The following is a 14,062-nucleotide window of genomic DNA, read 5'->3' on the forward strand; positions in this document are numbered from 1 at the left end:
TATTTAACCCCAATGTTTGGGTAGCTTCCACAACAATGCAACAATGCATTCCACATGCTAACCCCTCTCTGGGTAGGGATGTGTCTTTTGAATCCCTATTGTATTTATTTGTTATTGTCTTAACCATGTTTTTTTCTTCTTTAGGCCTACCTGTCAAACTCTCCCATATTCTTAAAGACTATTATCAGGCAACCTCTCAGTTTTCTCTTTTCTGGATTAAAGAGCCCCGATCTGATTAAGCTTTGCTGATTGGTATAACCCTGCAATTCTAGCATAATTCCAGTATTTAATTTGTAGCTTTGCCTCCAAAGAATTTGCATTATATTGGGACCAAATTGTCTGCAGACTTCTCCATTCTAATGACTTCATTAATTACAGCACTATATTGCTGAAAATTGCCTCCCCATATACGTTAATAAAGCCTCAGATTTACTGAGTGAACACTAATTTGCCAGCTAATCGCCACCAGGCAGATTAGACCATTTTGGTGAACTTCAATGGAGGGGAATGAAATCATATTCCCAACACCAGACTCCAGTCTAATGACTTGCACTGACACAACTGATGTGAGATAATGATAGATAAAAGCTGTAAAAAAATGTAATAGTCAGATGCCACAGTCTAGTCTCAGACACGAAGAATGGCCCTTAGATAATGTATCAGACAGTTGCAGCCTCCTGCACCCTCATCCCTTCAGGAGATGGAGTGAAAAATGTCCAACATCCAGAGAAAAACACATTCAATAAAAGAAGTCAAAGAAACATTTCTTCAAACTGACTTTTTTTTATGTGGATAATGTTAGAAAAACATCCTTAGGAATCCCAAGAGTCTTATAATGTGATAAACAGACTTTTCTTTCTATGTTACTGGCTGATCCCCAGAACTTGGAATTTTCTTGGTCACTTTGTACACGTTGATGTCATCTTCTTCGTTTCTGTTAACGAGTTGGCAATTAAAATGTTTTGGTAGAATTTCCTCGTAGAAACTATTGATCTGAAAGTCCTGCCACATTTTGGAAGCCAGGTATATGATAGTTCTTTCACTGCTGAGATGCTGTAGAGTCTTTAATAATAAAGGATAGGTCTTTGCAAAGTAGACGATTTCACCTCCCAGAATGAAGTCGTAGTCAGTAGGAAACTGAGTATGATCAAGCCCCCATGATAGGGCACGGATATTTACCCGATTTCTGCAGGAAGCAGGAATGCTGGCAGTAACATTGTGTTCTATTTGTTTCAACACATTTGGTCGGTCCGTAATCGTTACATCGCCTCCTGAAAAAAAAATAATGGCAAATCTGTACTAGGGACCAGAGCTGAATAGCAATCCAATGCTCAACCTTAGTCTTTAATAAAAAAAGAGAAAAAAAAAATCTGTTGCAGGAAAGAGTAAATGAATAGAATTTCAGGTTTATGCTGAACCCTGGAGTCTAGAAGTAAATCATTGAGCCTGCTGGTGATTGAATCAGTGGTAGCCCAGTGTTGACGCATAGATCTAGTAGCTGGCTGACATCCACTTTCAGAGCTGCTCCCCAGGGAATACCTCAGCAGGCATTTCAGGAGAATGTCGGCCAGCCTGTGTGGGCTTTTACATAAAGGTTAAGTAGCCTAAAAGCCAAATGAGTGGGGATTCTGAAGAGTACACTTTAATCCGCAATGGAGCTCATTAGTACATTTTTCATCTTTGGCCTTGGGGAATATTCTGGCATTAAGCAGAAATTATTTTGAGGTGAGGATTTTAAAAATAAGCATGTTTTTATATGGCATATTTTACATCTTTAGGTCATCTCAGCTGGAGACCCAGTGATATTTCCTCCTGATGAAATTTATTGCCGAATCCAAGAAGACTGATATACTTTGCCAAAGGACATGAGACTCTGCTATGCTTTGGTGCCATCTCGCGTCCAACAAAGGCATCTTCCACAGCAATTTCTGCTATTTTGTCCATGCTGTTAAAGGATTTCTCTTCCCAAAAGCTTCCAAAGATATTGATTACCATTATTCACTAGATTCTGTCTGTTCTCCCTTCAACTGCATGGGTTCCCCCCAGTACACTGGTATCCTCCCATATCCCAAAGACATGCAGGATAGACTAATTGGCCACAATAAAATGCCTCATGTGTAAATGTGAGTGGTTAAAACTGGGGAGCATTGATGGGAATGTGGGGAAAATATAATGGGATTAGTTTCGGATTGCTGTAAATGGGTGCTTTATGGATGGCTGGGACTCAGTGGGTCAAAGGTCCTGTTTCCGTGCAGTATGTCTCTATGAATATTGAACACAAGTGAATGGGATGCATCCTAGGTCAATGAACTAAGTACTCTGTCCCAGTCCTTTGTCACTCTGAAAGAGGTCTCATTAAATTATGTGCTTGGAAAATAGTTGGAGGGCTTTTGGAAGTAATTGAGTGACAGGTAAGATAGTGCTTGAATGGGAATGGAAACAAATGTAAAATATAATTTATTTTTCATTGTAAAGAAAATGTAATTATCCCAATTTCCCCATTTCACCTAATTAATTAAAAAGGAAAATCATACCTTTAAACGCCACAAACTTACCTAGTAGGACTGCCAAGATTCCCACAATTCCAGTGCCTGCACCCAGTTCAATCACTTTCATACCAGAAAATATTATTCTCTGTTTTTCAACATACTGACAAAGAGCAAGACCCTGAAAAATATGGCATTGTTAGAATTGATTCATGTTGACATTGAATTGGCAGGACCAACATGCAAAGATATTGCAGGTGAAATGTGTATTCCATATGGTGGCGCATCTTTGTTACGTTAGTGCAGTACCTATGCTGCGAGCTTGGATGTCCAGAGCACAAGGTATGGTAACATACATTTAATTCCCACCACAGCAACTGAACAGTTTAAATTCTGTTCAGTGAAATAATCCAGCATAAAGAGTTGATATTAGTAAATGATCACAGTAAAATTACCATACTTTCATTGAAAAGAAGCATCTATTCAATAATGTGCATTAGAAATTTGCTGTCCCTACTCAGTCTGGTCTTATGCCACACAAGATCCACTCTTTACTGCCATCTAAAAGGGACTAATAGGCCTCTTGGCTTCAGCACAATATAGATGGACTATAAACATCAGTTTTGCAACTTCAAGGTCTCGTAAATAAGTTAAAAGAAATTACCTCCTTCCAAGCAGGACATTGTTTGTAATAATAGCTCTTTAAACTTTTAGACTCTAGAGATACAGCGCGGAAATATGACCTGCAGCCCACTAGGTCCGCACTTAACAGCGATCACCCTGTACACTAATGCCCCTGTCCCACTTAGGAAACCTGAACGGAAACCTCAGGAGACTTTGCGCCCCACCCAAGGTTTCCATGCGGTTCCCAGAGGTTGCAGGTGGTTGCCGGAAGTTGCAGGTAGTGGAAGCAGTTAGGGAGACTGACAAAAACCTCCGGGAACCGCACGGAAACCTTGGGTGGGGCGCAAAGTTTCCAGCGGTTTCCGTTCAGGTTTCCTAAGTGGGACAGGGGCATTACACTATTCTACACACTAGGGACAATTTACATTTTTAACCAAAGCCAATTAACCTACAAACCTGTACATCTTTGGAATGCGGGAAGAGCACCCGGAAAAAACCCACGTGGTCACAGGAAGAACGTACAAACTCCGTACAGACAGCACCCATAGTCAGGATAGAACCCAGGTCTCTGGCGCTGTAAGGCAGCAACTCTACCGCTGTGCCACCCTGCTGCTCCTACAGCGCTTGCTATAACCCATTATTATTATTTAATGATTGTAATTAATTAGTAAGTTTCAAGGACTTTGAGTTAAGTACAGAAGGAGAGACTAGGGAATGCAAAGTACGAACAATACTTCAAAAAACAAAAGAAAGGAAAGAAAGTAAACGGTCAGAAATGCTGCTTTATGCAGTGCAACTTAGTGATAAAACTAAAAACTGCAACAAATGCAAGATAGCAGACAAAATGTGAATGTGTGGGATAAACGTTGCCAATGGAAAGATAGGTTACAATATGTAGCCCACAAATGTCCTTGATACAAAGGCACGCGTAGAAAGTGAATGAATCATGTGGATGCACAGCCCTTCACTTACTATGACGTGGATGTAAGGTACTCAGGGTCAGCAACTAAATGTATCAGGTTACACAGTTTTACAGGAAGTGTACACAAAATTACAGGAGGAATAGTGTGTCCTTGAAGATTAAGGATGAAATATATTGTCACATGTAGTCATTGTAGCACAGGAGGCCATTTGCCCATAGAGTCCATGCTGGCTCTTTTAAGAACAATCCATTCTGTCCCATTCTGCTGTTACTCTGAAAGTTTATTACCCTGAAGTGCCTCTCCAATTTACTTTTTAAATCAATGATTGTCTCCACTTCCAGCACCCAAGGAGGCAGCATGTTTCAGGTCATTATCATCCAAACAATAAAAATAACTTCCTCATAACTCTCCACGTTCCAGCCCCCGATCACACTCTGTGTAATAAACCTGCCCCACACATCTCCTTTAAACTTTGCCTCTCTCACTTAAAGTCATGCCCTCTAGTCTTTGAGTCTCCTTTGTCTCATTAACCTACACAAATTTCCGCTCAACCTGCTTTTCACCAAGGAGAATACCCCCAACATCGCCAATTTAAACGCAGTTAAAATCCCTCATTTCTGAAACTATTCTGGTAAATCTTCCCACACCTTCATATCCTTTCAAATCTGTGGTACCACAACTGGGCACAGTATTCCACTTATGATTTGTAAAGATACAGCATGCCTTCATATTGCCCCCAAATCTCATAAGATTTGCAGATCACCCTCTTGATATGTCTGGCCACCTTCTAAAATCTACACACACAAATCACCCCTCCCTCACTAACACCCGCCCTTGTCCTCCACACTCTTTAGAATGTTACCACTAAAAGTCTTCAACTCCTCTTCCCACCCCCACCTGCTCGGAGGTTCCAGTCGCAGGTCCGGTGGACGGTGACATCGGGAGCTCGCGCGTCCCTGGTGGGAGACCGTTTTTCGGAGCTCCCCAAACGGCAACTTCTCCTGCCCGAGTTGAGGGGTTGAAAATGACCCGGAGCGGGGCCTTACATCGCCCGGCGCGGCTTTAACGGCCGCGGGACTTGCCATCGCACGCCGGGTGCTTTAACATCGGGAGAAGAATGGAACACAGGGGAGAGACAAGACTTTGCCTTCCATCACAGTGAGGAGGAGATTCACTGTGATGGATGTTTGTGTAAATTGTGTTGGTTGTGTGTCTTGGTGCTTTTCTTGTTGTATGACTGCAGAAATCAAATTTTGTTTGAACTTCATTTGAGGTTCAAATGACAATAAATAAATTGTATTGTATTGTATTGTAAATGTACAGTATCACTTCCATCTGCAATTCTCATTCCATCCTACCACACTTTTGCATTCAATTGATTGCAATATTGTTTGCCACACCTCTGCATATGATATCATTGGCAATTTTGAGAATTTCACTCTGCATTGTAATATCAAATCACTTATATCTATCAAATATGTCATTATAATGATGAACCAGCCTTTACGAAGTGCTAGACTAGCACTGGAGACTATGCATTGAGAAGAGATGGGGAAGGACTAAAGGCACCAGTGGAATTTGTGCAAACATCCCCTGCTAGCAGACGTGAAAGGTCAGAAAGGAAAGAAGTGCAGAAATTAGACAACCATGCAGTAAAGGCCGATTGGCTTTTTAATTGAGAGCCATTATAATTTGTATTTGCCTTATGGACAACTAGACCAGCTTATGTCTGAAAGGCCATGAATTGCTGGATTACATTTAGGAGTTTGTCTGCAATAATATGTCTGAGAAATAATAGGTAATGAACCAGTTCCAATTAGCAATTAAACCACTGATCATTATAACAGTTACCACTAAACCACCCAAAGGTGAGGAAAGACAGTTTAATTAAAGTCACTTGGCAAACGCAGCATGCAATATATAAAGTGATCCCCGACCGGCAGACCAAGACAAGGATTTCTATCCTGTCACAGCAAGAAATTACTGTGGTGGGCAATTAAATAGGAGGAAGTTCTAATGCAATTCCATTGCTTAGCAGGCCCCAACATGTGAATGATAAAGGCAAGGCTCAATCATTCACAACTATATTTAGCCTGGTGATTTAGGAGCAAAGAGGTCCTTCTGCAGTTGTACAGAGCCCTAGTGAGACCACACCTGGAGCATCGTGTGCAGTTTTGGTCCCCTAATTTGAGGAAGGACATTCTTGCTATTGAGAGAGTGCAGTGTAGGTTTACAGGGTTAATTCCCGGGATGGCTGGACTGTCATATGCTGAGAAAATGGAGCAGCTGGGGTTGTATCCTCTGGAGTTTAGAAGGATGAGAGGGTATCTCATTGAAACATATAAGATTGTTAAGGGTTTGGACACGCTAAAGGCAGGAAACATGTTCCCGATGTTTGGGGAGTCCAGACCAGGGGCCACAGTTTAAGAATAAGGAGTAAGCTATTTAGAACGGAGACGAGGAAACACTTTTTCTCACAGAGAGTGGTGAATCTGTGGAATTCTCTGCCTCAGAGGGCAGTGGAGGTGGGTTCTCTCGATGATTTCAAGAGAGAGCTAGATGGGGCTCAAAGATAGCGGAGTCAGGGGATATGGGGAGAAGGCAGGAACGGGGTACTGATTGGGGATGATCAGCCATGATCACATTGAATGGGGGTGCTGCCTTGAAGGGCCGAATGGCCTACTCCTGCACAAGAAAAAAACCTCAGTGGCCATCACAGAAACTAGTCTTAGCCCATTCAATTCACTGCACTTTATCAAGACACAACTGCTAGCATAGGTCAGAGGCTGATGCACTGTATCTAGTGTCTCACCTGTCAATGCAATGCTTGTCCACTATCTACAAGACACAAGTCAGGAGCATGGTTGAATATTCCCCACTTGTTTGGATGAGCACCACTCCAACAACACTTAGAGTGATAGATTGATGCAGCATGGAAACAGACCCTTCAGCCCAACCTGCCCACACCGGCCAAGATGTCCAATGCTGTTTAATGTTTTTCACATTGTTCATTCCACAATGCTTCTTTCTAGTCAGTGGAGCAGGGCTCACTGTTTGTTTCATATTCAGTGCTGAGTTCAAAAAACCATCCATTTTCCCCATGACCTATCAGAGATAATGAACAGTAGCCCTCAATACCGCACTCTGATTATTTTTTCTTCCAGCACTTTGATGCAGACAGGAAAAGTATTTGAATCAATGGGGTATCACATTGCAGGCCTACCTCTCCTTATATGTTGGTAGCATATTCCTCTCCTTACATGATGAGCAGTGGCGGACTGGCCAGGGTGTCAGCTTGCCCGATGGCAAGTGGGCCCCTGATGAAGTGGGCCCCTGATGAAGTGGGCCCCCTATATCAAGTGGGCCCCTGATGAAGTGGGGCCCCTTTGTCTCCTGGCAACCAATATTTTTAGACCCAGTCCGCCACTGACGATGAGCAAAGGTTTTAGCATTGCTTAAAATCCCAAAAGAGTGAGACGGAGTAGGACAGTAACAAATTCTTTCCAGCAATGAAGGTTTCCACAACCACAACCCATTACGACAAGTTTAAAAGTGCACAATTAAAACAGAATTGGAGATACATGGAGTGTTCTGAAGCAGTTGGGGTGAGTGGTTTAGATGGAAATTATCTACATTTATAATTAAATAAGTGATGAAAGGAACAGAATAGTTAAATGTAATTAGAACTGCTTTCTTGTTCGGAGAAAAATAGGGATGTGAACAGACTAGGTTGAATGGCCTGTTTCCTGCTTCATATTATAGATAGATAGATAGATATAATTTATTGCCACACAACCAGGGTCGGTGGAAATTTGGGTTGTCAGCAGCAGTACAATAATAAAGAACACACAATAAAACTGTAACACAAACATCCACCACAGCATTTATCACTGTGGTGGAAGGCACAAAAATTTGGCCAGTCCTCCTCCATTTCCCCCCCGTGTACAGGACCAGAGACCAGAGTCAGTCCAGGATCGGCTCTTCCTCACCGGAGACCGTGGCTTTAAGATGGTGTAGGCCGCAGGCCGGCGGTCGAGATTTAAAGTCTCCGCCGCAGCCAGAAGCACCGTAGACTGCAGGGCCGGCGGTCGAAGCTCCCCTCCAGGGGTGATGGTAAGTCCACGCCGGGCCCGCAGTAGAAGTTGGCCGCGGGCTGGCAGTGATGGCTTCTTCTTCCCCCGGGTCCCCCACGAGGGATGCCGGGCTGTAGACGCCGCACCAGCTGGAGCTCTGCAGACCGCGGCTTCAGGCTGCGACTTCAGGCTGCCGGCTGCCCCGGGCCAGCGAAACAGAGCGCTCCCCTCCAGCGAGCCCCAGCGAGGGTTCACCCGCTCCACGCTGAGAGTCCATGCTGCGCCCGCCGCTGAAGCCCCGGGCGCGTCTCCGGGAAAGGCCGCGCCGATCCTTGATGTTAGGCCACGGGGGAGGCGACCTGGAAAAAGTCGCCTCTCCATGGAGGAGGCGACCGAAGCGGTTTCCCCCTCACCCCCCCACACCACCCCCCACACAAAACACACGAAGGAACATTAAATACATACTTTAAAACATACTAAAATATTTAAAAAAGTTGAAAAAACTGACGCGCTGCTGACATGGCTGCACATAGAGGAGCGCCCCTACAGATCTACGTATGTTCTATGTTCTACGTATCTCGGTACACTGTTCAGCAGTGCCAACTCAGTGCCGATCAGACTCTTGAACGGATCTCTTATAAGCTATGAATATATTCCCCATCCCTCTGCAGCACTTGCAACCATTCTTTTATCTGCTATTTCTTTGTACCTGTAACATTATATTCTGCAGCATTTGATTGTATTCTTGTGCAGATGGTTTATCCAAAACCAATTTTTGCACTCAGGTACATGTGACATTAATACCAGTAATAGACCCTTTAGAAGAAGCAATGAATATTAAGGCTGATTCACAAAAATTAATATCATACTTTTATAATAATATATTATATAGAGAATCACCCTCAACAGAAGCACTAAGGGAAGATTGGGAACATGAGCTAATGATAAAGATCTCGAAGGATAGATGGGAAAAGTATTTGATGAATACACATAACTGTTCTATTAATACAAGACATAATTTAATTCAATTCAAATTATTACATAGACTATATTATTCAAAAACGAGGTTGAATAAATTTTATCCAAACGTCTCTCCCAGATGCGATAAATGTTTGTTTCAAAACGCTAATATAACACATTCATTTGTAGGATGTACAAAGTTGAATAAATTTTGGAGTGATATATTTGATATATTTACAAAGCTCTTCAAGTCAAGAATAGAACCCAAAATGGAATGGATTATATTTGGAATAATAGGAGAAGATACCAATTTAAATAAAGACCAAAATGTTTTTTTTAATTATGGGTTAATAATTGGAAAGAAATTGATACTTAAATTTTGGAAAAATACAGCTATACCAACTGTTAAAATGTGGATTAGGAATATGATGGACATAGCACGCCTTGAAGAAATGAGACTCCGACTAATAGATAAATATGACCAATTCTTAAGGAATTGGTCTCCTTTCATCGACTTTTTGGAATCATGTGATGCAGCGGTACCATAAGGATTGCTGATTTCAGTTCATGACGTGGATAGATCTACATCTCCGAATATAGATTTGAAAAATTCTCTTTTAAGGGGCCTTCTCTTCTATTTCTACTTTCCACCTTTTCTTTTTTATTTTATTTTTTTATTTTTATTTTTTTATATACACACTTCACATTTTCTACTCTCTACCATCTATTTTTCCACTCTTTCCCCTTTCTATTGTTTTCTTTTTCTTGTCTTGCTTACTTCCTTCTCATAACATAAAACCAGAGGTTGTACATGGAATGGATTATGGTATGACATAGTTGGCACCTAAAATTAGGTGCCACTGTATTGTTTTGTATTGTATTAACTTCTAATTTAAAAAAAAAAAAAAAAAAAAAAAAAAAAAAAAAAAAAAACCCTTCTTCAAACTTCACATATCCATGTTCTCCAGCGATGCTGAGTTACTGACCTGCTGTGTTACTCCAGCATTTTGTGTTTATCAGTGGACTAGCATTGTAGGGGCATCTTGGCTGGCTTGGGCAAGTTGGGCCAAAGGGCCTGTTTCTATGCTGTGTGACTCTCTGAACTCAGCGGGTTAGGCTGCATCTCTGGAGAACATGGATAAGCAATGTTTCAGGTTGGTATCCTTCATTAGTCTGAAGAAGTGTCCCAACCCGAAAAATCGCCTATCCATGTTCTCAGATTCAGATTCAGATTCAGATTCAATCTTTATTGTCATTGTGCAGTGTACAGTACAGAGACAACGAAATGTTCTCCAGTCTTGACTGCCTGACCAGATGAGAAATACCAGCATTTGGTATCTTTTGTTTTTGCAAACCAGCATCTGCAGTTCCTTTGTGTACACGAAATTAATGATCTTGAGTTTAGCAGGCTATAACATGCCAAATCAAATCAAAGTTATGTGGTAGCATAGCGGCACAGTAGTAGAGTTGCTGCCTTATAGCGCCAGAGACCCGGGTTCGATCTTGACTACAGGTGCTGTCTGTGTGGAGTTTGCACGTTTTCCCTGTGACCTGCGCGGGTTTTCTCTGGATGCTCCGGTTTCCTCCCACATTCCAAAGACGTGCAGGTTTGTAGGTTAATTGGCTTTGGTGAAAAGTTGTAAATTGGCCCTAGTGTGTAAAATAGTGTTAGTATACGGGGTGATCGCTGGTCGACGTGGGGCTCCGTGGGCCGAAGGGCCTGTTTCCATACTGTGTCTCTAAAGTCTAAAGTAAAGTAAAACTGAGGTTTTGTTCCTTGAGCTTATGTACGGCTTCATGGGAAGGTAACAGGAGTTAGGGGACAGAGAGATCATCCTGGTCGAGTGTGAGTCGCCAGCTGGCTTTTGTGCGGGGATCACTGGTCGGCGCGGACTCAGGGGGCCAAAGGGCCTGTTTCTGAGCTGTATCTCTAAACTAAACTAAATATTTAAATGTGTTATAATCTGTATTATTTTTCACCAATATTAAGCTGTTTGTAAAAACGTGCAATGCAGAACACAGACCTATTGATCCAGACTTTTCTTTTATATATTTGAAAGCAACAACAAGCTTAGCAATCATTGAATTAGCAGCAGATTAGTATACTTACAGCATCCCATATAAAACTGGAAGATGCAAGCACGGAATCAGCGCTTTGACTGATCCACAGCTTATGTCCACAAAACTCATAGTTTCTCTCCAAAATGTAGCTATTGGCAGGGTCAGTGTAACTCTCAGTTTCCATCTTCTTGTTGGATCTGTAGTTCTTGCTCTCCAGTGGATCCCTGCTGCTCTCCCAACAGATCCCTTCCAAGCGTCAAATATGGATCTTTAACAATTTCATGTCTTGAGTTTGTGTGTTTCTATCTATTAAGACAGATGTGTGGAACAATTTGGAAAGTCTGCGGAATATTTCAGCACAGTTTTTAAGCACAAAGTAAACTCTTTAAATTCCATGTTGGATGAAATAGATTACGAGAACTCGCAGCAATTCAAAGATCCCGTGAATTACTGTCCTGACCTTCGGAAGTAGAGGCGGTTGGCAATATTTGACAGTGAGCATACATTTTATCTCAGATCTGTCAGAAACTCCAGGACAACAGATAAAAAACATTCAGCTCTTTGGATTTATGCCTTTGACTGTCGACAGCCATATGGATCTAGCGGAATCTTAATGATCCAGTAGCTTTTTATATTCTTCTTTCTTGAAATCTCTTTCAATATGCTTCTGAATTATACTGTAACTTCCCCCTGAGTAACTATTTGTTATAAACCACTCTGGTTCCAGTTTTCCTGCTTCACCACAGCGAACCCCTCCCCCCAATCCTCACACCATCAACCCCTAATTCCTCTCGCCTACCTCCTCCCTGAGATTCAATATCAGTCATGCACTCAAAACAGAACTTTTTATCCATATTACTTCTCCCTCTAATGCGAGTAAGCTCTGGAGCCCATAGCATGCATCGAAACTTAGTTGTGAGAGAAATTGGACGAGACAGTTCATCTTACTCGCTCCTAGGTATTTGTCAAACCACTTCAGTCAATTACTTGCGACTATTGCTTCTTCTCAAACTTACAGATACAACTGTTGTGAAATAATATATAACAAGGTTACTTACGTTCAGCAGAAGGACACCATAGTAAACAATGACTTGCTCAAAATGCACTTTCAAAAACCTACAAGGAGGTGGTGAGTCTTGCATACCTCCCTGTGTGCCTCTAACATCAATGCCAGGAAGTTGTGTTATCTAAAGTATTTGTGCAGCCTTGAGTGAAAAAAGTTACAAATTACTCTTAACCGCTGCAAAACAACACCAAAAAATGTCGTGGCATTCAATAGGGCAAATTGGAAAATTAAATTTCTTAATCAATGAAAAAAGAGCAGATTTTAAAAATCCCTACTTTATTTAAATTGCTTGAACTGTTGACAGTTTTGCAATGGCATTGCATTAATTTCATACTTAATTCGATCGTGTTGAAACCTCTAACTGCAACGCAGTTGCCATCTGATGCCTGCCAATGGTTGTGCAGATAAATTGTTTCATTGTTACACTGATATTCAACAAGCCTAAATGCAACGTATTTCATTATTCCCAGGCAACCAGGACTAGTATTTAATATCAGGATTGCACAACTCAGCATTTTCAATTCTAGTTTAGTTTAGTCCAGTTTAACTTAGTTTAGTTTAGTTTAGTTTATTGTCACGTGCAATGAGTTACAGTGAAAATAATTTTTGTTGCGTGCTATCCAGTCAGCGGAAAGACTTACACTCAAGGAGCTCACAGTGTACAGATACAGGATGTGTGGAATAATATTTAGTGCGAGATAAGGTCCAGAAAAGGCTGATTAGAGATCATCCAAGGGTCTCCAATAAGTAGATGATGGTAGCTCAGGACCACTCTCTAGTTGGAGATAGGATGGTTCAGTTGCCTGATAACAGCTGGGAAGAAACTGTCCCTGTTTCTGGAGGTGTGCGTTTTCACACTTTTGCCTGATTGGATAGGGAAACAGAGGGAGTGACCGGGGTGAGACTCGTCCTTGATTATGCTGGTGGCCTTGCTGAAGCAGTGTGAAGTGTAGATGGAGTGAATAGGTGGGAGGTTGGTTTGTGTGATGGTCTGGGCTGCGTCCACAATCACAGCTAGGCTTTAAAAGGAATCTCACAATTTCTGCCATAACGGAAGTCATCTTGGTCATCTTGTACATCGACCAGACCAAACGTCGATCTTTAATCTTTTTAACTCCTCTTCGCATTCCCATACTAACATATCTGTCCTGGACCTCCTCCATTGCCAGAGTGAGGCCACATGCAAACTGGAGGAACAGCACCTCATATTCCGCTTGGTAGCTTTGAACCAATGGTATGAACATTGAACTCTCCACTTTCAGGTAACTACAAATCTCCCCTCTCTATTCTCTCCCACACCACCTTTCTCCACCCCTCCCCTATGCCCCATCTGGAGTCGCATTTATTTCTCCCCTCCTTGGCCCCTTCACCTCCATTCATTCCTCTAGCTTCACAATTTGTAACTCTTCGATCCTTTTGTTTCACACCTTCTCTTTTTATCCCTGGTCTGTATCCAACCATCTGCTATCAATCAAAAACCCTTACGAGTAAATTCATAAGTTCATAAGTTATGTCCAGAATTAGACCACTCGGCCCATAAAGTCTACTCCGCCATTAAACCATGGCTGATAGCTTTCCCTCTCAACCCCATTCTTTTGCCTTGACCATAACCCCTGACACCCTTACTAATCAAGACCTATCAATCTCCACCTTAAAAATATTCATTGACTTGACCTCCACAAATTCACCACCCTCTGACTAAAGAAATTCCTCCTCATCTCCCTTCTAAAGATATGTCCTTTTGCTCTGAAGCTATGGCCTCTGGTCCTAGACTCTCCCACTGGTGGAAACATCCCCTCCACATCCACTCTCTCCAGGCATTTAACAATTCAGTACGTTTCAACAAGGTCCCCCCTTATCCTTCTAAAC

The 14,062-nt window shown here is 42.0% G+C and overlaps 1 protein-coding gene across 1 annotated transcript; it reads right to left on the bottom strand.

Annotated features, from left to right (window-relative positions):
* Positions 1-399: 399 nt before the first annotated feature.
* LOC116980187 (EEF1A lysine methyltransferase 3-like) lies at positions 400-11,466 on the bottom strand. Its single transcript, XM_033032284.1, has 3 exons — positions 11,177-11,466; positions 2,556-2,667; positions 400-1,271 (listed from the first exon to the last, which is right to left on the bottom strand). Exons 1-3 carry the CDS (start codon positions 11,309-11,311, stop codon positions 859-861), a joined length of 660 nt encoding a protein of 219 aa, XP_032888175.1. The 5' UTR covers positions 11,312-11,466; the 3' UTR covers positions 400-858.
* Between the last annotated feature and the right edge of the window lie 2,596 nt (positions 11,467-14,062).

This window comes from Amblyraja radiata, chromosome 13 (assembly GCF_010909765.2).
Source record: "Amblyraja radiata isolate CabotCenter1 chromosome 13, sAmbRad1.1.pri, whole genome shotgun sequence".
NCBI lineage: Eukaryota > Metazoa > Chordata > Chondrichthyes > Rajiformes > Rajidae > Amblyraja > Amblyraja radiata.